The 26212-nt window shown below is 37.2% G+C and overlaps 1 protein-coding gene across 4 annotated transcripts in view; it reads right to left on the bottom strand.

The window, feature by feature from the left end:
- Positions 1 to 5133: 5133 nt before the first annotated feature.
- STXBP6 (syntaxin binding protein 6) overlaps positions 5134 to 26212 on the bottom strand; it is a 94892-nt gene continuing 73813 nt past the window's right edge. For all 4 annotated transcript variants that reach the window (XM_039552790.1, XM_039552789.1, XM_039552788.1 and 1 more), the window contains 4 exons: positions 21799 to 21929; positions 19853 to 20018; positions 9417 to 9574; positions 5134 to 8240 (listed from right to left, as the gene is read on the bottom strand). In XM_039552790.1, the coding sequence (XP_039408724.1) occupies positions 8217 to 8240; positions 9417 to 9574; positions 19853 to 20018; positions 21799 to 21929 (479 nt within the window). In that variant the 3' untranslated portion in view covers positions 5134 to 8216. The remainder of the gene's footprint in view (positions 8241 to 9416; positions 9575 to 19852; positions 20019 to 21798; positions 21930 to 26212) is intronic.

The raw sequence follows: 26212 nt of genomic DNA, 5'->3' as shown, positions 1-26212 counted from the left end.
AGATTGATCTTTGCAGACAGCATATACTGCATGTCATGAAAGATACTATATTGCTAGAGCACAAAGGAAAAAGTGTCTGTGAGCATGCGGGTTTTGGCTGGGGGAGAGCTGATTTCCTTGACAATTGTTAGTACAGGGCTGTGTTTTGGATTTGTGCTGAACTCAGGGTTGATAATATAGAGATGATTTTGTTATTGCTGAGCAGGGCTTACACAGAGCCAAGGCCTTTTCTGCTTCTCGTACTGCCAGGCTGGTGAGGAGGCTGAGGGTGCATGGGAGGTTGGGAGGAGACACAGCAGAGCCAGGTGACCCCAGCTGACCAAGCGTGTCACACTCAGCATATAAAGCCAGGAGAAGGAGCAGGAGGCAGGGACATTCGGACTGAGAGTGTATTAATTCCTTGCTTGCGGTCGTGGCTTTTGCTTCATCTATTTAACTGTCTCCATCTCAACCCACTGTTTTCTAACTTTTATCCTTCAGATTCTCTCCCAGTCTCGCTGGAGGAGGATTGAGTGGCTGCATGGTGCTTGGTTGCGAAGAGGGGTTAAACCAAGACCGAGAGAAGTGTACTTTTGTATCTGATTCTTTTAACAAATCAAGAAACTAGAAGTATTTTCATTATAATCCTGAAATTTTCCATTAGGAATGAAGAAATTGGGGTTTATATTCTCCAATCTCAATGGTATCCTGGTTCATTAATTTACTGTAAATTACTTCCTTCCACGGCTTATTTTATACCTATAAGAAAGAAATTTGATATTTCTCTTTGAATTTTTGTAGAGTGAAACCCCCTACATGTTAGATGAATAACTTGTATTATTTATTACAGTTCATCACAGACTTTGGAGAAAAGCCTTTAGCAAAAATAAGGAAGAAACACTTCAGCTGGTGATCCAGCACTATGAATTTCTGACTGAAATCTTATCCTAAATCTTTTCAGACATGCTGAAACACCTTCACTACAAATTTGCCCTTGTGATGTGAAGTATCCTCATTTCATGTGCAGTACATGCTACATCTTCATCTACAAACAGCAACAATTTACAGTTAATAAATAATGCAAGGGGATCAAACCCCAAAGAGCAAACACTAAAGATCGTACTTCATGTCGGCCTTAAAAATCCTGGTAGTTCAGCTACCCCTTACAATGAGATACTTTCAAGCGAGCAATATGACAAAAACATGACACTGAATATTGAAGACTATATAAAAGTGGGAACTAGGAAGGACAGTTGGGGTATTAAAGGATGCCATAAATAACCTTGCACGTGTGCTGTGCCAGACAGAGACAAGAGGAACAGATTCTATGAAGCCTACCCAGTCAATGAATATAAACACATAACCTCTTCCTTCCCACTTCTTTTTCCTTTCAGTGCCATTGCAGAGATTGTCATATAGAACAGATATTCTTTCTTAAAAAGGAAAAAAAAAAAAGATTTTAATCTCACACCTTCTAAGCTGAGGTGATTAGCAAATAGCTAACCATTAATGATGCTTTTGACAAGAATGGATGCCAAAAGTTATGAAACCTTGCCTGGCAGATAAATGGTACCTTTCTCAGCCATCTGTCTTACAAATGATCCTATATATACAGCTATTATTTCAGTCAGACACTGGCAGCTCTGCAATTGTTCATGGCCTCAGTGAAGAATAATACCTGTCATGCAGTTTCATTGCTCTGACTTTTAACAGAACTGTTTTCAGCTTGTCTCAAATGCTGCACAACTGCACATGGGGAAGCACCAGAAAAGAACAGGTAAGATAAAGACCAAGGGCACTGTCATTACTCTCTATGTAGGTTTAAAACCCCTCAGAACTGTCCTGAAGAAATTTTGCTGGAATGTGCCCCTAAAATTGCAAATGGTTCTCTACCCATTTGTGAGAAAACACTGCTGGTTTTGGCTGGGATCATTTTCTTTGTAGTAGCAAGTAAGGGTCTGTGTTTTGAATCTGTGCTGGAAACAGTGCTGATAATTGAGGGATGTTTTAGTTATTGCTGGGCAGGCCTTGCATACTGTCAAGGCCTTTTCTGCTTCTTGTACCACCCTCAAAGGGGTTGAGGTTAAACAAAAACTGGGAGGGGACACAAGCAGGACACCTGATCCCAGCTGACCAGAGGGATAATCCTACACTGTACAGAACTGTGCTCAGCATATAAAGCTGGGGGAAGAAGGAAGTGGAGAAGACACACCCTGGGAGTAATGGCAGTGTCTTCTCAAGTAATGGGTGTGTGTCCCCTCTTCCCTGGGACTCTCTCAGAAGTTACCTCATCACCTCCTCTGACTTGCTTACCTGGTGATGCAGAAGTCTCCAATCTGTCCCTCATCTTGCACACCCTCTGCTCAGGTTTAGGCACTGTTGATTGGCAGCATGAACAGTGCTTACACTTCCTTATTCCTAAAAAGCAATAGCGAGATGCCTTTGACTAGTTTCTTACAAACCTCAAATGAATGCAGCAATCTATTGTTAAATCTAACAGCTTGCTCTTTTATGTTTCCTTATTCTGCGTTTCCTCACAGAAACAAATAAATGTTTCCAAATGCTATTTTTCATAAAACCAGAAAAGTTTTGAAAGGATTCTCATTAAAATCTTAATACTTCTGACAAGTAAAGGCATTTTCTGCAGAAGTCCTAGTTCCAGGAGCATGCCAAAGCAAAGAAAGCTTTCCTGTGTCTATTGTCTATTCTTTCTGAAATAGGAAAAACTCCAACTGGTTTGGCTGCAAACCAGCATGATGATTACTGTCCGTTGCACATGTTGAAGATTTTCTTTTCAGTATAGTATGAAACACTATCAATGTTTTCTCATTTATTTTTACATTTGCTGTTTTGTCCAGAAAATAACACTTAACACAGATAAAAACTGTTTCCCCCTCTTTAGCAGCAACAGAATTTCAACACAATAAAGGCTTCAAGTCCTCTGCATAAGTTATCACCCTTTTAGCTACCAGAAACCTCTGAAACTGCTTAAAATATCAATTAGTATTTTATTAGATATCTATTCTCTACACTTCTAAAGCCACCTGACTTGCCTCGTTAACAAGGTTACTTTTATACCCTGGATACTTGGCCAGAACACTGAAGATCTAACATAACACTATGTCTCCACGAAACAGATCTTTACACTGTTTATTTTTCTTCAGTCACTGTAAAAGTAAATAGTGAAGTACTTTTTGAGCCTGTAATCCCATGTCAACCCCTGTCAAAGCTAGCCACCATCACTAAAAAATGTTGCCACAATTCAGACTGCATGAGGCGACAGCAGACAAAAAGACAGTAACAGCTCAAATAGAAAAAGTATTAATGAAACAGACATCAAATACCATGCAGTGCTTCCAGATGATGCATAAAACAGGCTGTAACGATGTGCTTATGAAGTGGAAGTTGGTGCTTTGGAGTTATTAGGGAAGTTACTGTTTATGTAAATTCATGTCATTACCCCAGTGGTAGCTGACCACTTCCGTGGGGGACTAATTTTGAAATAAGTGAAAGCCATTTTTAATCTGAGACATTGCAATCCTGTGAGTACTGGATAGCACTCCTGCTCACTACCTGTGATGCCATGAAGATTTTTTGCCTCTTCTTTTATACCCATTACACCTTTTCTACAACTTCTGTATTCTTAGTGCTTTTTGCCTACATTCTTGGACTTGTTTGTTCAGCTAGGTGACTAAACATTTTAGAAGCTTCGTAGTTAGGGATCAGTGTGCCCCTGACCCCAGGGTCCTCTCCAGTACACATTCTGTAAACTAAGATAGAACCATCCAGGGGAAGGCTCCTTGGGGAGGGGGGCTCACTCGAGCCTCTCATTGGGGAATCTTTGATAGATATGCTAATTAGCAAAACCTATAATGCTAGACCAGATCTTTTTGGGGTGTGCATTTTTGCGGGGTGCATTTTGATGCATATGACCTGGACGTGTGCACCTAAGGATCCTAAATAAATACCAAGGTAAAATCCCTTTTCCCCTTCTAACCGCGTATGACTCTTGTTAAGACCAGGAAAAGGCATCACCTGAAGTAGTGTGTATCTGTATCTTCATAGATGCCACAACTTGCAGCTGCAGTTTGATTTTCTCAGTCAAATATTATCCCTTCAGGAACATACTAACGTATCTTTTACTTTAAAAACCTAACATACGGAATCAGCAAACATTCATGCTTGAGCTTCTTCCATGACTGAGAGACGACAAACAAAACCCTATCATCTTTTCCTTAATTTATACACAGCAACAAATTGATGTTTTATGAAAATCATAGTATCAATTTAAAAAATGACATGGTGAAATTGATCTAAAAGAATGTTCAAAAATTAACTAAACATTCTGTCTTTCTACCTTATAGGACAAACGTACAACAACAATAGAAAAGAACTGACAAATAGTTATATTCAATCTACAACAAAACGCTGTCCAGATCAAAGTAGCTTCTGATCCACCAGAGATCTATTTCTCTTAAGAGGTTCATCAAGGTTGGGCATTGGGGACGTATGGTATTCAACATCTATGGATAACATGCATTCTAGCAAACTTACCTAGTAACTACAGTAATCAAACAGTTGGCAGTATTTGCCAACAAGACATTTTTGAGATTACAATCGTAGGGATCATATTTAAGCCTAAAAAGAGAGATGGCAGCAAAGTCAATTCGTATTGGATATGGTTCTTGTGCAAGTAGACCTCCTTTGAATCTAAGGGATTGCTTCTCTGTGTGTAGAAGAACTCTACCTTTATAGTGTTATTCTTACAGGGTAATTAAAATTGCTTGTGCTTTGATAAAAAAAAAAAATCAATAAAATTAGATATCCAAAAGAAAACATTAACAACTTGAGAATAAGCATTTCGTAGCAACTGTAAGTGAATTATCAGAATTCTTTTTAACCTACACAGCCTTTAGGTAGGGTGCTAACTTTAAGATACGATAATTATACTCTGTAATCTGCTTGGACAGGCAATGCTTTAACCTAGTTTCCACTATTTTTAATTACTAGAAAAAAAATTTATCACTATAGCAGAAAATAATTTTTATTCAATTTTGCTAGAATTCTATATAATTTTGCTTAGAGTGAAATATAAAAACCTAACTCAAAAATAATTGATGTTTTGAATAGAGAACTCAAATAATCCAAAGACAGTTTCCATCACAGTTAAAGTATTTAATGACAAAAATCAGGGTTTCCAGTAGTTAGTCAAGAGAGCAGGTCCCACCTTTTTTTTTTTTTTCTCCCCAGAATGGCACAAAATAATTTCTACATCTTTGAGAACTTCCAAGGAATTGGTTACAATAGATATTAGCAAGTATTACACTTCCGGCAAATCATAGCAAAACCTACCTACCTTTAAGATCAATTTTAAGAGCACACATTTTTGTTAATATTTCACATAATGCACAACTTTTGCTAGACACAAAAGTAGCCTTTTAAGACGAGAGTTTGCAGTACAGCAGTCAAGTCTAACAATACATTATTTTTATTCTGTTCAGAACTTTAAAAAGATAAAGAAACTATTAATATTGTTACAATTTACAAATACATTCTTTCATATGGAACATTAACCTGAATCATAGTATATGTTATGTACATGACTATCTAATAATACTAGGTTTGTATACACACTACAAGCTAAGTTCCAGAAGGAAACTGCAATGCTCTAAGATTTACCTTTGGATAAACATTTATACACCTTGATTTTTTATCTAAAAACTACCAAACCTTGTACTTTAATGAACAGCAAGAACAAAGTAAACAGACAAACCACTTTTCCTTCATTCAGAAGACTAGGTTAATTAAAGTTCCCATAGTAAATGGCTTTTGATGGCTGAATTAAGTCCAGAGTTATGATAAAAAACAATACATTTAACTGGAAGATATAAAACAACCCAAAATGCTGAAAAACTCAAGTGAGACTAAAGCAATGTTTTAGTACAGTTCAACTCACAAGAGGTCTGGAACTTAGCAGTGCAATTGTGATCTTGTCCTACCCAGCTGATATTTATGAAAACACTTGAAAATCTATGTGCCTTTTAATCTGAATTTAGACAACTAATTCTTTTCAGGTTTATCTGACCTGGGTTTTAGACATTTCTTCCAATTATTTGCAAGCTTAGAGGCCTGGCTAGATGGCAGCAGATCAGAATCTACTTCTTTCTCTTGAGAGAAAGACTTGTGAGGTTAGCAGCAGAAAATATGACAAGAAGATAGCTATGTGGTCAAAAATGTACTCCCTGACTGATTTATAATCCATCTTTTTAAAAAAAAAAAAAAAAATATATATATATATATAGCCTAACATTTTGTATCTAGCAGAAGTTTAATTTCTAGTCAGGCACTGTTTTCCCGGTTAATTGCAGAAATACCCATAGTCACACTACAATAGCATTCAGACAATTCCAGGGCAAGCATTACTTACACATAGCTCAACGGAGTGTTCAGAACTTGTGTTGTTAATGAACCTGTTCTGATTTATAACAGAAGTGGCCAAATTCCATTTCAGTAGGTGCTTGATTTGGTAACTGTTGGAGCTGGTGCTAAATAGATCTAAATGATCACATGGTACTACACAAATGACCCATTCTCTCAACTCCCAATGTGAAATTAAATAAAAAGCTTCATACAAAACTATTACAGGAAAAAAAACCCCAAAACAAAACAGATGTAAAGTTTGAATGCAATCAGCTAATGAGACACTGTCCTTAGTTCAAATGAGAATACTTTCCTAAAGGCAAGCATCTTCTTACAAAATGGCTATTTCCATGAGGTTTTCCATTATTTCAGCTTGCAGTAAGTGAAATATTCTCAATTACTACAGTAGCTTTTATCGCTCTTACAAGCACTGCTCTGAGAATTTTAGACTGCTGTGTCATTAATAATGCAAAAATCATATTCTACAATGAATACAGTACATTCACATAATGCCAGCTTTTCTCTGGTAAGATGAGGGCAAAAATGAAGAGCAGGCATTTTCAGAAGATGAAGGCTGTACCTTCTGCAAGGATTGCTTTTCAAGCTTCCTGGTTTGAAAAAAAGAAAAAAGCAACATCTTTTTCTCCTTTTTTTATTCCTTTTCATTCTCAAAGCATGTTAGACCATCTTAAAAATGTTAAGAAAACAGCTGTGAAGGAAAAAGGTAACCTACTCATTTTGTAAGAGAAATACAGTGTGTATATTGCATATAGTGAGTATAGATGAAGTAGTCACCCTTCCAGTGATAACATATTGAAAGCTGAGACTCAAACTAGAAGTTGATTCTAGTGTACCAAGGCATGCTTTTTGAAAGCCTCTATATTAAAAATTAGACATAACTTGCTAACACAAAAGTCATTAAAATCAGAAAAATTTCTGAAGTGTTTCAAAAATCTCTTACTGTAGAATTTATGAAAAACAGATGTCTTGAAAATAGTGCACTCTCATCTTCCCAGACCTTAGCATTCTCATTTTCATGGGCCTTTAGCCACACAAAAAAATCACAGGTAAAAATAAACGTTATTTTATAAGTTGTAGATTGTGTTTGAGGCACAGCTACGTGTGTATAGATGTAAAAATTACTTTTTTCCTCAATTTTGAAACCTCAAGCATACATTCTTTGTGTTTCAGTATACTATTCAAATAATCAGTCTGAAAGTGAAAATAGGAACGTGTAAAATGCTGATATGAATGAAATTCAGATATGCACTTCTGAATGCTGGTGCACATGCAACCCTTCCTACATTAGTTAGAAGAAACAATTTTTTCTGTTTCCTAGGACAAAGCAGTTTGTCCTCCACTATAGCTACAACCTCAAATGTTTAATTCTAACATCCATTCACATTCTGCTGATGCTACATTAAATGACGAAAATTACACCCCTTCTTTGGATTTTATTTCCACGCACATGTCCACAATCAGTTCAACAATGTTTTTTTGTACAACCATGGAGGAATATTACTATTTTAATCCTGATCAGCTTGTCATTTGGTCCTTTTTCAGTGTTTGCTTTCACTCCTGTAACAACTGAAATACAGGTAGAAAGTACTGCAGGACTGTGCAGCAATATCAAAAAAGAGGAACAAAAGTAAGTCAGAAAGGTAGAAACGCAACACTTTTTCCTGCACAGAAACTGAAAGAATGCATCTCCACTGAACAGGAAGGAAAAAGCACACAGAAGACTGGATCTCCTGTAAAAGTTGCTGATTGTAGTCTTTTCAGCTTCTCTTGAGAAGATTGCAACTTTGGGCAGTATCTCAGCATTTGTGCTTCATGGCAAGCTGAAAAAGAGAGAAAAAAATTAATTAAAGAGATGTCACCTATAACAACAGCTGTATCAACCTGATGTGGCTAGTCCAGATAAGAAGAGTTTAAGATTAATTCTCTGAAAGATGCCTGAAATCCATTAACTTCTTTGCATACAGATACACAGCCATTCCCTTTCCTGGGACATACAGACAAAGCCTCCCTTTGCCATGCCGAGGAGGCAGGATTTATCTGCTTTCACAGCTCTGTTTCCCAATGTTCCATTATTTTGCTATCTGTGAGGAACACTAGAGCAAGACACCAGAAACAAAAACATGCTTAAAAGAATAGTAATTTTGACCCAATGATTTTGATTGTTAACTACAATCAGAAATTCTAGACAAGTAATTTAAAACACCTGTTCAGGAGCTCTGCCACTAAATAATGATGAAAAATAAAGGACTGATTGCATTTCAACCTCTGTGATTACTGATTATTTCCAATTCAAGTAATTCAAAAATGGACTTAACTGGGAATGAGAGGGAGAAGAAAGAGATGAAGTGAGTTAAAACCTGTATAAAATGTGTAGACAAACTGACACTGCAAACCACGCAGAGAGCTTAGGGTTAGGTTCCATATAATCAAAAATTGCTTTCTGAAGATAATAGCATGCTAACAAAGATGAGATGAGTGAACCCTCTGGGAAATTACCTTGAAAACAGAACTGGTAGGGGCAGTTAAAATTCACTCATTTGCTACTGGTGAAATGATAACCAATAAATGACTCAAAAACTAAACTGACATAAACCTTTGATACTCAAGGACTTGGTTACAAATATGCTTTTTTAAAAAATTAATATTTGTATGGATATAATAGAAATGCATTTCAGCATGAAAGAACTTAAACCAACACCTTTCTTTCCTCAAACAGCAATTTTTTTTTTTTAAATCTATCTTTGGTAGGCAACTCTGAGAAGTTTTTACTATACAGAATTTATCATTTGAAGATCCTGTGCAGTCACCAACAAATGGAAGGGATTTTTTAGAGGCAAAGAAGGTGAAGAAGGTGTCACAAGCAGGATTTGATACATACCCTGAGCTAAGTTCAAGACTTTATACAGCTAAGTATAGACACATGCTTTCATTCAACAAACTCTGACAGCCAAATATGTGACCATAACCTACTGAGTCTTACCCTGCTGAAATCTTACCTTATGTGCAGTTTCTGCAAACTGCTGAGCACTGTTTTTCAGCTCCTCTGTCTTCTCTTCTGCACGACCTAGCCTTTCACCACGCTCATTCAAGGCCTGACTTGCCTTCTGTACTGCGCTTGTCACACTGTCTGCTGCTGAATGGAGTATGCTGTTTCCTGCAACACCAAAAGAAGCCATTAGAGCACTCAAGTATATATATGTTTTGTATTAAATATAATTAATTTAATTTATAATGCTCTAGAGCTGATGTGCTATCTGGACTGGCTTCACTTCACTACAGCCTCGCTTCAGGTGGTTGTAGAGAAAGATGAGATCGTCCTGAGCCTCCTCGAGACTAAACAAACCCAGCTCCCTCAGCTGCTCCTCATAAGACAAGTTCTCTAGACCTCTCATGAGCCTTGTTGTCCTTCACTGGACACTCTCCAGTACTTCAGTAGCCTTTTTAAAGTGAGGGGCCCAAAACTGAACACAGTACTCAAGGTGTGGCCTCACCAATGCTGAGTCCAGAGGGATGGTCACTTCCCTAGTCCTGCTGGCCACACTACTTCTGATACAGGCCAAGATGCCACTGGCCTTCTTGGCCACCTGGGCCCACTGCTGGCTCACAACTAAGCCCACTGTTGACCAGCACCCCCAAGCCCCTTTCTGCTGGACAGCCACTCTTTCCCCAGCTAGTAGCGCTGCCTGGGATTGCTGCGACCCAAGTGCAGCACCTGGCACTTTGCCTTACTGAACCTCGTGCTGTTGTCCTGATGGAGTCTGTCCAGTTCCCTCTGCAGAGCCTTCCTTCCCTCGAGACATCAACACCCCCACCCATCTCAGTATCATCTGCAAATCTACTGAGGGTGGCCCCAGTCCCTACATCTAGAGAATCAATAATGATGTTTAACAGTATCAACCCCAAAACTGAGCCCTGGGGAACACTGCTAGCGATGGGTCACCAACTGGATTTTAGTTCCATTCACCACAACTCTCTGGGCCTGGACATCCAGCCAGATTTTTATCCATCAAAGAGTCCATCCAAGCTGCAAGCAGGCAGCTGATCTAGGAGGATGGTGTGGGACATGGTGTCAAGCACTTTACTGAAGTCTAGATAAACAACATCCACAGCCTTCCCCTCATATACTGAGCAAGTAATTTTGTCATAGAAGGACATCAGGGGAGTCAAGCAGTACCTTCCTTTCGTAAATCCATGTTGGTTGGACTTGATCCCTGGGTTATCCTGGCTGTCCTTTTTTCCACAGCATTAAAACCAAATACATAATACTTTAAAATGAATTATTCTGGTAAAGGTATGAAACAAATTCAACACAGTTGAAGTAAGCACTACAGCAAATCTGCTGTTAAAGTCTGCTGTTCTTAGAGACATACAAAGACAAGTGAAAACAGACACAAAGACACTGCTTTCATCATTAATCTGAGAAGTGTACTTCAGAAATATTCTCAGGGTAAAAAATCAAACCCAAACAACTTGAAGGGCTATTTTGCTACTAGTTTTTTGTAGTTTAGCCCCTGCCAGCAACCAAGCATCACACAGCTGCGTGCTCACTCTTCCACCAGTAGGACTTGGGAGAGAATTGGAAAGGTAAAAATTAGAAAATTGATGGGATAAGATACAGATAGTTTAGCAGGGAAAGCAAAAGCTATGCACTAAAGTAAAGTAAAACAAGGAATTAATTCACTGCTTCCCATGGGCAGGCAGGGGTTCAGCCATCCCCAGGAGAGCAGGCACCCATCACACAGTAACAGCTCAGCATGAAGATGCATGTTATTACTCCAAACTTCCTCCCCTTCCTCCTTCTTCCTCCCACTTTATGTATTGAGCATGATGCCATTCGGCCTGGAATACCCCTGTGGTCAGTTGTCCAAGCTGTGTCTCCTCCTCCCAGCCTCCCATGCACCCCCAGCTCCCTCGCCAGCGTGGTCGTACGAAAAGTAGAAAAGGCTTGGCTCTGTGCAAGCCCAGCTCAGCAATAACGAAAACATCTCCATATTATCAACCCTGTGTTCAGCACAAGTCTAAAACATTGCCCCATACCAGCCACTGTGAAAAAAATTAACACAGCTGAAACTAGCACACAGTTTCATTAGAAAAAAGAACAAATGATCCTTTCAGACCCAGTTTTTAAATAATAATCCTTTCCTTAGAAAGGCCAAACAAACAATGAATAGTGAAACTAAAGGTTACTCTGAGTAGCCTGTGGAGCACAATACAAGCTGCATATGCAGGAATTCCTGAGATAAAGAAAACTGCCTTACAATTTTATTAAACTAAAACACAACTAGTGTTAAACTATGGAGGTGAGGAGAGACTTAAGAACCTACACACAGTGACTCACAGATGATGAGTCAAGATGAGAAATAACAATAAAAGAGCACCCTGGCCTCCTGTATATCAATATTGTTACATTTTTCACATCAGGAGTTAATAAAAAAAGGATGTATAGGATGTGGGACTGTTACAGGTTTGGGGATTTTTTTCTATTGTTGCATTTAGAAAAGGAATATAGCAGCTGGCATTACTGTTGAAGAGATTAATACCTAACAATACCGTGAGCTGGAATTTTGCAGAGACAGAAATTATCTCTTCAAGTGGTCTCCCTTCAGATGCTGAGGTGTTTGATTGTAAAGCCAAACAACTTTATATACTGCACACATTCTTACTTTAAAATTTTTCAGTCAATTGCTATTTTGTTCATAATTTTTTTAAGGAGATTATTATTTTGGCTTCTGTTCAGGCAGCTTTTCCAATAAACACACGTACTGAGCAACACTACACCGGAAATAGTTTTCCTTTTTTGGTGGTGTGATCTAATGGCTTTAGCCTCTTGTACAGTGTTTGTTTTCTAGGATTGAGTTTTAAAAGCTCCCGAAACTGAATTAAATCTGTTGTTTACAAGATCACAAAGCCTCTGCTGAATTCAAGGGAAGCAGGCTACATGGACAACCTTATAAAACTAAGCACCTTCTGGAGTCTTAAAATGTGCTGGGGAGCAGAATTTAACATTGCTGACCTTCTGCCACGTCAACCAACATGCCCTGAAGATGAACCACAGGATTTTTCTAAATAAAGGTATTTCTTGCAGATGACGTGTCAATACTATTGATTGAGCTTCTGCTTAAGTAGTGTTAATTATTATTGAGAAACATAATGCATTAACCTCCTACAATGGAGGCGTGGAACACAGTGTATCTGTCAACAGATTCCTATTTCTTCATCAGGTAAGTGACTTTTGAAAGTTCTGTGTTTGCTATTTAAGCAGCATATTAAAAATCATCAACTTCTGTTGCCACATAAACTAAAAATAAAGTTATGGCTCACAAGTAAGAATGAAGACTGAGTAAGAACTGGTCAAGGTCAGGATGAAATCAGTCAAGAGCAATGGTTGGAAAACATCAAATGGAAAATGCAGCAGCTGACCTGAGAGTGACTGGCTGTGCCAGCCCTGTCCTCAGGGTAATCCAGGAGCTATACATTTTAGCACCATCCAAAACACCTAAGACTGGTATGACTATGTTTATGCCTGAACAGTTTTCTCTATTAATTATGCACATTACTCTCAGCTGTTTCAATCAACTACTGTCAATAAAAATCAACTTAAATATCGCTCTTATAGACAGAATTTTACAAAAACCCCATCTCTTCTTCCACCATCCAGACTGTACTGAATCACTGAGAACAACGCTTTAGAATGAAGAAAGCGACCACAGGAAGCCCAAGAGGAAATTAAAAGTTTTGCTAATCTGAAAGTTTCTCCCAGTCTGTCAAGGTTCGGGTGACTCCCACATATTAACTATACTGACCAATCAAAATCATGTATTTTGCTGGAAGAAAGAATTATGCCACAAAAAAAATAAGAGCTGTTCATTACTGCAACACAGCACTGAAGACATGAATGCAAATCTCTTCCACTGCTAAAATTGTCATGAAGCTGCTCACAATAAGGAACAACTTAGTCTGGAATGATTCCCAAGAAACACCACAATAATTATGAAAGATTAAGTGAAATCTAGGCATTTAACTCAGGAAGCTAAGGTATTTCAAAATCAATGTATTTAGACTGATGAAGTTTCAACCCATGGTGGCACTTCCCACATCGATAAGTTGCCTCTCCCTGCTGAGCACATTTGTTTTGTTAAAATCATCATTACCAGAGAGTTACATTTCCTAGACTAACACTATAGCTGATTATAAAGGTCCACAGGACAAACACATTCCTCCCCTCCTTCTTCATCCCTGTCACCTCCCAGCAAACTGTTAAACATTCTTTCAGGTATACTGGTGCTGTGCTGACAACCTTGGTTAAGAGCTCTTTTGAATAAAAGAGTAAAGAGCTACTAAAAAGGCCCAAACAGAAAAAAAATTTCTGACCTCTCTTAAACAGCCATGTGAAAAGCCTTATTAAACAGCTCGAGATAATAAGTAGAAGAATACAGAAGCAGTACTTCTGTGATTGTAATCCTGTAAGATAATACACTCTTACAGCTTAATGGATTCCTGTATCACGAGTGGAATGTTCTCTAGATAATTTCAATATTTAAATTATCATCCAGAAAGGATGTCTAAGCAATCTGAAAGACAGAACATTCATAAAAAGTAGAATCTTCACTGGATTTACAGTTCTGAAAACTTGGATCTGAACTTAAATCTGAACATCAACTTCTCAATTTATCAACCTTCATCTTACTTACCAGCAACTTTCTATAGGAAAGCACAGCAAGTACCAGCTACCAGCAGCAAGCATTTGAAACACGTTGCAAACTTTTTATCAATATCATCATTAGTTTATGAGTCGAGGCAGTTGTATTTCATCTTAACTGTAGAGCTGGAGGATGTGATCTCTAGTGTTCATTCCCTGTAAAGCAACTGGGAGCCAGGCTAGCTTTCCTTGGCGTAGGTAGGATTTTCATAGATAAGGGCTTTTTTATTTTCTTGATCTGGTCTTAGTGCTAATAAATGTTCCAATTAAAAAAAAAAAAAAGGGGGTGTTATTTTTAGTTTTCCTAGCCAACCACATTCACACACTTTGGATTTTTCTAGGGTTCAGCATCACCACAGAGTTTGATGTCTCCACCTTCCTACATCAATACAGTATTAAAGTTTGAAGTTTAGTCAAAGTACTGAAATTAGAAATTAACTTTCCCTTTTACAGATTTCATTTGTCCGTCACCCAGGACTGCTTTTTTCCCTCTTTAAAAGAAACAGAAAAGCAATTCTGTTTTACATCTCCAGTAGTTCTGAAGAATATACAGAACAAGCATTAAGAGCTGAATGGACAGGTCACAAATGTTGTTCAGATAAACTTATATTCTCCCATTAATGTTCTTATATGCTGGCATTGATGCCAGGACAGGATGTTACTGTATAATGTGTATTGGTTATAAATTAAGGAAATACCTAACTAGGATCAATTTCATATTAACACAACCTTTACCTGCTTTCCAAACTGAACAGTGTATTTAAACTTGAAAACTTTAAATTCTAATATACGTATAAACTTAATGCTAAGTTAAGTATTAATATTTTAAATAATAATTCGTATTTATAATTAATGACAGCCAAACCAACCAGAAACTTTCAGAATCAGTAACTATAACAAAGCACAGAACTCCAATCTGGCTGGGTAAACATTAAAACCTAACAACTTGATACAGGAAAAAAAAAACAAACCCAAATCCCATTTCTATGGCAAAGAGCAATATTCTGCATCTTGAAGATAACACCTCATTTAGACCTTCAATCTTCAGAAAGTCAGGCAAATATATTGGTTGATGCTTTCTACATTACCTTGCCTCAGAGTTATACAGAGCAAAAAAAGGAATCAACCTTTATAATGATAAATGTCCCGTCTCAATTTATGTATCCTTACAGATTTTGCAAGAACATAATGTACTTTTTTTTTTTTTTTTTTTACAAGATTCCCCTTTTAGAAAGTTAATTTAGAGCTCTGATTATATGCCAAATTTCTACGGAAAAAGATCTCAACTATTCTTATCCATTCTAATCTCAACACATGGCTTTTATGCTTAAGATCACTAAAATACATCCAGTTAAATAAAATTGCAAAGCAGAATTAATCTTGACATGAATATGCAGGGCATAAAAGAAAGTACCTGAAATGGTCTTTGGCAGCAGAAAATTAGTTTCTAATATTTTAACCTCTAGAATGACCATAACGGAGTATTTGGTATACGTTGGCAAGAAATACCTAAATAAACTAAATAAACTAAAAATTTGTTGTTTCTGTATGGGAAGATGGCTAAATCCGATTGGTCATTTCAAACCAGCAAAACACCACCAAAATAACATCTATTGCAGATTAAAGAAATAAAAAATTAAGTTTTTGTGGATTTTTTAAGGGTTTTTTTTTGGGTCAAATTCATTTTCATCAGAATTAATTTACGAGTGAACGTCTGCAAGAATAGTATGTTCAAATACACACTTTTTTCAACGTCTATCAGGTAAAAACTGAAACAAACAACTGCCAGGTGTTTGACAGGAGGGAGGGCAACGATTGTCTTTTTTCCCATGCTAACTCACAGAATCATAAAATGGCCTGGGTTGAAAGGGACGTTAAAGATGATCTGGTTTCAAACCCCACCATGGACAGGGATGCTACCCACTAGATCAGGATGCTCAGGGCACTTCCTAACACAAGTTTTATTTCATCTCCTTCAGTCAGTAATTAATCTTGCTCAGTATGGTAAACACCACTATGTGCTTAGCAGGTCTCCAGTGTGCTAAGCCAAGATGAGTAATATTGTATGGAAAAATTACTCATTACCATTCTCGCACTGGCATTTTATTCTTGGAGGAAAAAAGAATGACTCATTAATAACTGCTGCGAGGTGTCCTACAGAAAAGGTTACAAGGGTAAAGAAGTCATCATTTTGGGTTTCCAAGAATATTTTGATTAATTCAGCAGAACAACTGTTAAATACCAATGCATATAGATAGGACAAAGCTTAAAACCAAATGCATTTCTAATATGCATCTAAAGGTGGCAGCAAATGTTTGTTCTTTATTGTAAGCCCAGAATTAATCTTTGAAGAGCTTCATATGCTGTATCTCAAGGTGCTATCCAGAAATGAGAGTCAACTGCATCCTCAATGTCAGTTTAATGTTATATCAAGAATCAAGCTGTTCTAATGAATACAACCTCTAAGGGACAAAATTTCTGCACACCAGCCATCTCCAACTTTGCTTTTCATATTACTGATGTAAAAGCAAAACATGGCCACCAAATAACAACGTAACACAAAGATACTCCAAATCAAGACACATCCCAGTATCAGAATCTGTATGTTATAAAGGTACATAAGGGGAAAATATTTCGTACCTCAGTCAATAAAAGCCCTCTAGCCCTTTCTTCTCCACCATAACATCCAGAATGCACGTAAACTATGGAGAGGGCTCACCTAAATTCTAAACAAAAGACAATCTTGAAATACTTAATATAAGACACTAGTAGGAGGAATCTTGTTACAGCGTGCCTAAACTTGAATTTGTTCTTTTGTTCTCAGAATTAGCACCCACACCTTCCGTCAGTTCTCATTATTGCTGTAAGTACTGATGCCATTAATCAAGTCAGAGAAAACAGTCTAGCCTATTCAATTCTGCAGACTATACTAACATGACACTCAAATGAAAATAAGGCAAAAAATGATTCTGCAGAAGAAGAGTCAGTGGCAGGGCTCTGGTCTAAAGGGGCAAGTGTGTGTGTGTGTGTCTGTGTGAGAGAGAAAGGAGGTGCAAGGAGGAAGGCCATGAAGAGGGTCTGGAGTTCCACAAGAACACCTTTATTTACTTAAAGCTAAGCTCCTAAGCACTTCCTGCAGAAACAGGAGCAGCATGACTTTCTTCACTCTTATCCTTTAGGAACGAATAAGGTTCAATAACGTAAGTAGGCTTGTAAACAAGCCCTTCAAGTTCCTTCATCTTCAGTTCCACTTGGGAAAAAGTGTTCTTTGGTGGCAATTTGTTTTTGAAAATATGTATTAGCTACAAGATATACATTACACATATATTATAATTATCTGTATAATGACTTTAAAAAGCATGTGTGTGTATGCATATACATATTCTAATAATTTCTTTTTTAAAAAATTTTGTAGAGTATTAGAAGTTAAACTGGCTAACTATCCAAAAGAAAAAGTATTACTTTTCACAGAAAGTTCACAAGAATATCACTCAAAATGTTATCCCCTTGGTTGAGGGGATGAAATGACAAGCCTCATCTGAAATCTGACCACACCAAGATTTAAGTATTATTTGAATATACTGCTTTGACTAGTGAGCAAAATACACCAACAAAACAGTAACAACAAAAAAATCCAAGTTGTAAATGCTCAACTGGATACAATAAATTTCAAGCTATATTTTCAGGTGTATGTCCTTTGGTTTGCTTAGCTACATTTGGACCTTAGTTTCTCTAGTCAGGATGAATCTGAGATTAACAACACATTTCACTCTGTCTTCCAGAAAATACCTCTTGGTACTTCAGGTTTTGGACATAATGGGTTTTGATACACACAGCTGGCTCAGTGAGGCTGACACACAGCAAGTCACTGAAATTCAAGCTATTACTTGGTTTACAGTTCTTACAGTTTCTGTCAAATTCAAACCTACCAACAGGGAGTGTATCACCCAGTGTGAGGAAGAAGTTGATAGTTGAAGAACAGCAGAAGCACTGTATCCATGAGGAGGTTTATTAGTCCCTATATGGTGTCTATATGTGGCACCATGTGTGTACACACACAGACCAGATTTGTGCCCAGTCAGAATGACATGCAAGGAATATGGAAATGGTCACCATCTGCTATCAGAGATTACTGAATACTCCCACTTTATCCAGGAAGTTGTCAAAGGGAGAATGTGGGTATGCTTCATGGGACATGGTAGGGTCTAGTGTGTGTTGAAAAAGTACAAGTTAAGCATATGTTTATGAACCTCAGCGTCAATTTTTTTTCCACTGTGATGACACTTGTTTAGGATAAAGTTAATAACTGGGTCAGTTGAATCAGGAACTCAATTTTGGACAGGTCAAGCATAGGAGAATAATTCAAGTTCAAAGGCGGTATGTGTGGCAGTTTATTAATAACAACTTATTTGCAGGAAGGATGGAAACGAGAAACATTAGCAGGCTGATAACCAACATGAGACTTTGCATATGAAATAGAAAAATTGTAGAGTATATCTTCACCCATTAGTGCAGCTCCCTCCCCACCACCACACCAAAAAGAAAACAAAGGAAATCCTATTAATGTGGAAAAGGAGAAATGAGAGAAGACACTTACAAGAAATTTTGCACATTTTTTCTTAGTTTGAGAAGACACTAAAAGAAAACTAGTAATTGACAAAGTTATCTGTGTCTGTTAGTTTCAGTAGCTAAAATGAAAGCACCAAACTGGAGATGGCTTCTCCCTTCACGTTTATTTTTGGTGTTTTAGAGGAAAGGAACAAAATAACAGTGAGAAAAAAAGAACACATAAAGGTCTCTGCACAAAATAATACGTCTGATAATAACATACAGGAATATACTCTAGATGTACGAGAGATGAATTTCCACAAGAAAAAAAGAGTAAGGCTCCCTATACTTATAAGCTATTCCTACTGGGAAAAAAAGAAAACCCAACTAAATGGAATCTCAAGTCAGCTTGCACTTCTCTTTTATTGTTTGTGAGCTCATTGAGAAAAACAAATTTTTATTCCCACTGAACACGAGAGATGTAAAAGTTTTAAGTGTTCTGGTTTAGAGCACACAAAGAAAGAACCTATTTTGAGAAATTTCAAACTAAAGGAGTAACTAGGAATAACTAAACAATTTTATTTCCCTAAAGAATACTTTGTGAAATATGTGAAAATCCTCCCGAAATAGGTTTTGTTACTCAGGAAGTAGATGGTCAACACTGATTATTTCACATATTGACCACACTTTTTTTACCTAACCATATATTTTTAAATCTAATCCTGGAAATTCACCTTAAGATACATGACTTATGAAAGTGTCATGGTTTAAGTTCAGCTGAAAATTAGGCACCATGCAGCCACTTGCTTCCACTTGTGAGGAAACAGGGATGCAGAAGAGGCTTTTAGCTGATGTTTCAGGCCACCCAGAAACACTTTAGGATGAACAAAAGCAGAGGGGCAAATCAAAATCAGGGTTGCTTAAAAAGAGGGAGGAGAACAACTTCTCACAAGGTGGAAAGGGCATGTAACCTTTGGAACTGAAAACCAGCAATGAAAAGGTAACAGAAGAGTGTGAAGTGGTGCGTGATGGAGAAATGCTGAAGCATAGTTTACAGCTAAGTTAGCAAGTTCAGACCCATGATTTCAAGATGCCATTAGGCTGCAAGCTTATCTGAACACAGAATAAATCACATGCAAATCATTTCATGCCCAACTACAAAGTATTAAGCTTTGATTTGCTTACCTCCCATAATTTTAGCTTGGCAGTTGATAAATTCTGGCTTCTTGTCTGTAAGGTATCGCTGACAAGTGTGATGTAGAACCTGAAAGAATGTGCATTTTTCTGAAGCTGTGTTTGCTACCCATTGGTCAAACGCGTTTTCAAATAGTAAATCAAATTCTGGGGAATCCTAGAAGAAAAAAAACCACACTTCTATTATTCCAGTTTTAGAAATTATTTGGAGAGGTATTTTTTAAAATGCACTGTGCTGCAAAATACAGAAAGGTCATGCAACTCATAACCATCCTGGAATTACTGCATATTTTTGGATGAAAAAGTCCAAACAGGCAGGAAGTTTTTTTCTTACTGTTATTTTTAATGAGGAATAGTCAGCTATGACAAAAACATCTGAAAACAAAATTTAGATCAAAACATTAAAGGTCAAATTCTCAAACCCTTGCTATCTACAGATATATAGTTACTTGTGTATTCTATATTATGCAAGCATTTACGCCTCTCAACACAAAACCTATGGTCACACTATATTATAGAAGATGTGGCTCTGCTATCCACGCTCAACCAAATAAATAAGCTAAGCAAATAACAAGTCCTAGTTATTGTAATTAATGCATTTTCATAAAGTGTTGCAAAGGACTCAGGCGAACATGAACAAATGACCACTCCCACAATGAACTGAAGTGCAGGTATACCAGCATCAGCTGCCAAAATAAAAGGATTTTATGCAAGAAGTAGTGCTATATATTTAGTAATATTTGCTAAACATTGTTTTGCAATCTAATCTAGTAAATGTTCTTTTCCAACTGATGACACTTGGAATTCACAGGGAGATGAGTTTGAAAGAAACATTTCTAAGCTTAAGAGCTTGGTAGGACTTTCAATCTGTTACATACATAGCTGCATGGCAGATGCTATAAAAGGGCCTAAAACTCATATCCCTTATCTGTTTGTCATTTCCCTTGTTTTTATAGTTCCTTCCAGAGAAAATATAATTCCACTCCTTGAATTTCATAGGGCAGTGGTCAAGGGCTTCTTTTTTGTACCATGACTTTAGGTAGTAACTGGCCTTGATGCTAGGTACTTAGGTACTAACCAAGACTTGAGTAGTAACACAATTTGATGCACCATAGTTAAGATGCTTAGGTGGCTGATCAGAGCACAACTTTGAAGAAACCAAGGGAGTTAGTCACAAAAATATTTTGCTATAAAAAGAACACTAAATCACTTTGTAAGCACATAATATGAGCCACATTTTTAACTTCTAATTATGTTGTTTTACTACCGGAGAATTGTATTCATAAGCCTATTACATATTAGTACAACTTTGTCTTGAGATAGCTCAAGGTGGGCTGTATAGTCCAAATTAAAGGAATAATTCCACAACCATTTAATATAGGGTTGATTTGTTTTATTTTATTTTTGGTAGTTTTTAGTTTAAATCACTGTTCACTTGCCATTTGCAGCTAAAGGACACTACCACACTTTGTAGCATAAGGTAAGAAATGCCGAAATATCTGAGGAGAGGACTGTCCTAGAAAAAATGCAGGATTCCCAAGATTTCAAAAACTCGAACCTCAGTAACCCCTTCTATTCTTACTTCTACCTATTGCTCTATCTCACACCACAGCTGCATGCCAAAGTAGACCACAAGAGGCCTACAGCTGAAGCAAACAAGGCTCTTACTTTGCTCTTCACAAAGAAAAGAGAAAGAAAAGAGAAAGAAAAGTATGGAAAGACAAGAAGAAAAAACCCCATATGACTGAGTTTTAGCCTGCTCCCCTGTTTCCCATCAAAATTTACTTCGCATATTCCACTGAGTTATTTATTTTTTGAGAATCTGCACTTAAACTTGTATCTTATATTTCCAGATGGCTTTTGAATAAAGAATGCCTGGTTCACCAATCAGTTAAGTAAGAGCTCAGTTTTCACTTTCTAGAACTGTTCAAACTCACCCGATTAGGGTCTATACCATTGACCTGGCGAAGCTGCTCGAGCATCCACTGCGTTCTCCTGACAAATGACGTAGAGCCTTCAAATTGCTTCACCTTCGTTATAGATGCTTGAGCTGGTTTCTTGTTCGTCACTGAACATATAAAAAAATATAACTGAAATGGGCTTTGTGATTCAGAAACATGCTGTTTACTTCACTTATCAGTAGCTGTTTTGCTGGTGTATTTTCTACAATGTCCCACAAAGCAAATACATGTCACTAATTCTGACAGTAGAATGCATTCTCTTCCCAGTATAACATACTGAAAAGCATATTCCTTATTGTCAGAATGGTGGTATGATGCCAAACAAGCTGTCTACTATTTAAAATTGGATATATTTTAGCCATCATCAACTTAAGTTACCAACATCCTGTGAAAATAAAAACCAAAATAACAACAAAGGTCTTTCCATTTCATTCTTACAATCACAGAATCACAGAATGGTCTGCACTGGAAGGGACCTTAAAGAACATGCAGTTCCAATCTCCCTGCCATGGTCAGGGACACCTGTCACTAGACCAGGCTGCTCAGAGCTCCATCCAGTCTGTCCTAAACACCTCCAGTGACAGGGCATCCACCACCTCTCTGGGCAAATTGTTCCAGCGCCTACCACCCTCCCAATAAAGACTTTTTTTTTACAAATATCTAACTTAAACCCAGTCTCTTTCAGTGTGAAGCCATTTCCCCTTGTCCTGTCACTACATACTCTTGTAAAAAGTCCCTCTCCAGATTTCTTGTAGGTTCTCAGATATTGGAAGGCTGCAATTAGGTCATCCCAAAGTGTTCTCTTCTTCAGGCTGAACAAACCCAATTCTCTCAGACTTTCCTCATAGGAGAGGTGCACCATCAATTACCTTACTGTTCTCTTTCCCCCATGCCAATTTGCTTAACTTCCTCATATTCAGCACTGAGTATTAGTAATTTCTTTCTCATCCTCAACATTTAGGAAACAGAGAAGGAAAACAACCCCAACAACACAAACATGTAAGTATATGTACCTTATTAAAAAATCCTGTTACTTTCGACTGAATTTCATGTTACTGACTGAAAAAAACAAAACATTTTTTCCGGTCTCTTCATAACATGGCACATGTAGATCATGCTTGTATAACACTACCAACATTTGTGACATTTGATTCCCAGTCAAGAGACACAGGTATATGCACTTACTACACTGTAAATCCATCAAGTCAGACAAACAGACTGTGAAAAACAGAGGTATAAGAATTAAGGAACTAAAGTTTGCTTAACATGTCCCTTTCCAAATATTAGGTACCACAAATAACAACCATTAATAAGAATGATATTACTTATTACAAACAAAATGTATGTTTAAAAACACAAATAAAGAAGACTGCTCTTATTTTGGAAAATAATAAAAAAGGCAATATAAATGCTCAAATTAGTGTATCATTAAGTCAGAGTCAGGTTTTCAAAGAGTACTTAATAAGGCTAACTTTTCAATAGCAGGAAAATTGACTTGCTGCATTAGATGTTTTCCCTAAAAAAAATTTCTTCTAATCAGTATAACTCCATGAAAGTTCTACAAGCAGCTTTAGGCACTTTCTGTAGTCAAACATGCATTTTGTTTACATGTTACTTATCTGTTGCTGTATGTTAATTCACTCCCAAACACATTTCCACTTTCTGTGAAGAAATAATTTGTATAATCATTGTATTGCATAATCTACTAAAGCTGGTGTGTCATCTATTTTTTTTCTACTTAAATGCTTTCCAAAAATAATGTCATCCATATGGTCCACCAAATAAGAGTATTATTGGAAAAGTCGCTTTTCTCTGCTTTTAGATGCTGGCAGTTAAAGAAAGCTTCTAAAATAATCAAGACTTAAACAGCAAGACTGCTTATTTTTGTGCATCCCATTCGCCCAAACAACCAGGAAAAGTAAGAGACTTCCCACTCTGAAAATGTGCATGCTGCATGCACTTCTATACCAAGGGACACAGTTAAACAGTAAGTAAATACTGATGTAATACCTTATCATTCCATGAAGTTAAAAAGTTAATATTGATTCTTAGGATCAAAATTTTAAAATGCACAGATCAGCATCTTGATGTTAAATGTACTTAGGAACAGATTAGCAAAGGCAGATTAACATGAAAAGCTCTTTTCAACATCTCAGATTTAAACGTTTTCAGTTCTGTGTGTGTTTGTGAAAGTCCAAACACCTTTATCAGAACTGAACTTGAACAGAAAATTAATTTCCAAGGAAATTTTAGTAGGTTAAAAAAAAAAAAAAAAAAAACCAACCAAACCAAACAAAAAACCCCCTAGCATTCCACAAGGCAGATAATTGATTTTAAGAAGTTACCTTGAAATAGAAAGCACAGCTGGACTCAGTATATTGATCAGACTATTGACAAGAATGTAGTAAACAGATTGCCAGAAATCTCCTCACTGACAGTGGAAGCACTGAGAGCCAAACTGATGCATGGTGCATGCAGCACATGACTTAGAATCTTACATCAAATAGTACACAGCACAGAAGACCAATGCTGTATCAGAAAGGTAGCAGCAAAATTAGACCAGAATGACTACTGAAATGCAAAGACTGATATTACTAAGAAGGGAGATTAGTATTAAAGATTCATTGCTTGCTCAATGGCCCATGCATCCAAACGTAACAATCCTAAAAAAGCAAGGGTGTCAGGAAACTTATCCATACCTGCAGCGTATATGCAGGTTCTGTTTCTACTGCAAGTCTACACAGCACTGACTGGGAAACAAACTCAAAAGCTGTACAGACATATGTGCCTATCTTCTCTAAATTTACTTTGCATGTATTCATATCTTTTTTGTCAACTCCAATGATCACTTTGAAATACTTTACAGCATTCTACTAGACCAACTTTCACATATATTCTACAAAGCAGTACTAATTGAAGGCTATTTAACAGTGGCACAACTTTTATGGCCTGCAGATTATTCTCTTTCCACGCAAAATGGGCAATGATCTACTGCTAAATCAGCCATGTATTAAAAAGAAAAAACTGTGCATACTATATGTAGGTCACATACATAATTAACACTAGCAGCACTACAAAACAAAGGGTTTGACACTAGGAAGCACCAGACAGAATGATTGCATGATCAAACACTTGTTTTCCCCCTCAGAATCTCATGGATAACCAGTTACGAAATTTATAGCCTTAAACTTTAATACAGCAAACTTCTCATTGTTCTGAAGGCATCTACATGGCATGCATTCTAGTGCTCTTGAAAACAGGGGTCATTGCATCTTTCAAGGTGAGAATACCAAATTTTACAGATGATAGTTAACACTAAATATCTAATCTCAGCATCTCCAGAAATTGGTTCATTTGACATATCCAAAATCTGCTTCTCCAACCTTCTCTACACAGCACTTTTAACAATCTGTGAACAGCAGCTTTATCTTCAGTTGGAGCCATTAGTGCTCTGTACTGCAGTGAAAGTGTCACATTACATTTCCAAACTTCATCACCTCCCAAAAATGCCTGTTAGTGATGAACTACAAAAGCACCTTGATTAGATGATTGTTTCTGTATCATCCACCACACAGGAGCTCTGGGAGAGGCCAAGAGGGCTACTCCTCTATGGAGGAACTTAAAAGGATCTTGGGTATGTCAGTCACCTTAGGCAGAAATTCAGCCTTAAGCTAAATGATGCAATCCTCTTGGGAAAATGGCAGTTCCTCCTTTACATCTCACACTCATGATTATTGTGCAAACAGATCTAGTTGCATTTCACCTTTTGTGTCTTAGTATTTTAGGAAACAGCTTGCATTTCTACAGCATTCAAAAACCCAGCTACCCTTGAACCCACCAAACATGCTTTAAAACCATCACCTAGTCCATGACAGCTTGACAGTAATATGGCAGTCACTGTAACTCTGAGAAACCCTTTGGCAGTCAGGAAAACCATCCTCACTAGCTGCTCATTATGCTGCTTGAAAAACTAGAGCACTTCACCAGCCACTGAGTGGGGGTTACCTTGCCAACATGTAAAAAGTATTTTCTAAAAAATGAAAAAATGTGGAAGCAACCTAGACACATTCCCTCTCTGACAAATCATTTAGGTATTTTTGCTAAGATCTTACACAATCATTATCTACCTTAATAGAAGGCAATTATTTAAGTTATGCTTCAACTTTAAGTGGTTTTTTTGTTTGCTTTTCCTTTTTTTTAAATTGTAACACTATGCCTTCCAAACAAGAAGCTGTAGCAGCGTGGACAAAATACATTTATTTGGAACCCATCAATAAATGGTTGGTTCATATGGCATTTCTGTGTGTCACAGATGGAAATAAGATTTCTTCTTTTTAAGCAACATACAGTTATCAGTGAAGTAAGAAAGTGTGTGAGAAATCAGCTACAG

The sequence above is a fragment of the Corvus cornix genome, chromosome 5 (assembly GCF_000738735.6).
Source record: "Corvus cornix cornix isolate S_Up_H32 chromosome 5, ASM73873v5, whole genome shotgun sequence".
Classification (NCBI taxonomy): domain Eukaryota; kingdom Metazoa; phylum Chordata; class Aves; order Passeriformes; family Corvidae; genus Corvus; species Corvus cornix.
This window is presented reverse-complemented; position numbering and strand designations above follow the sequence as displayed.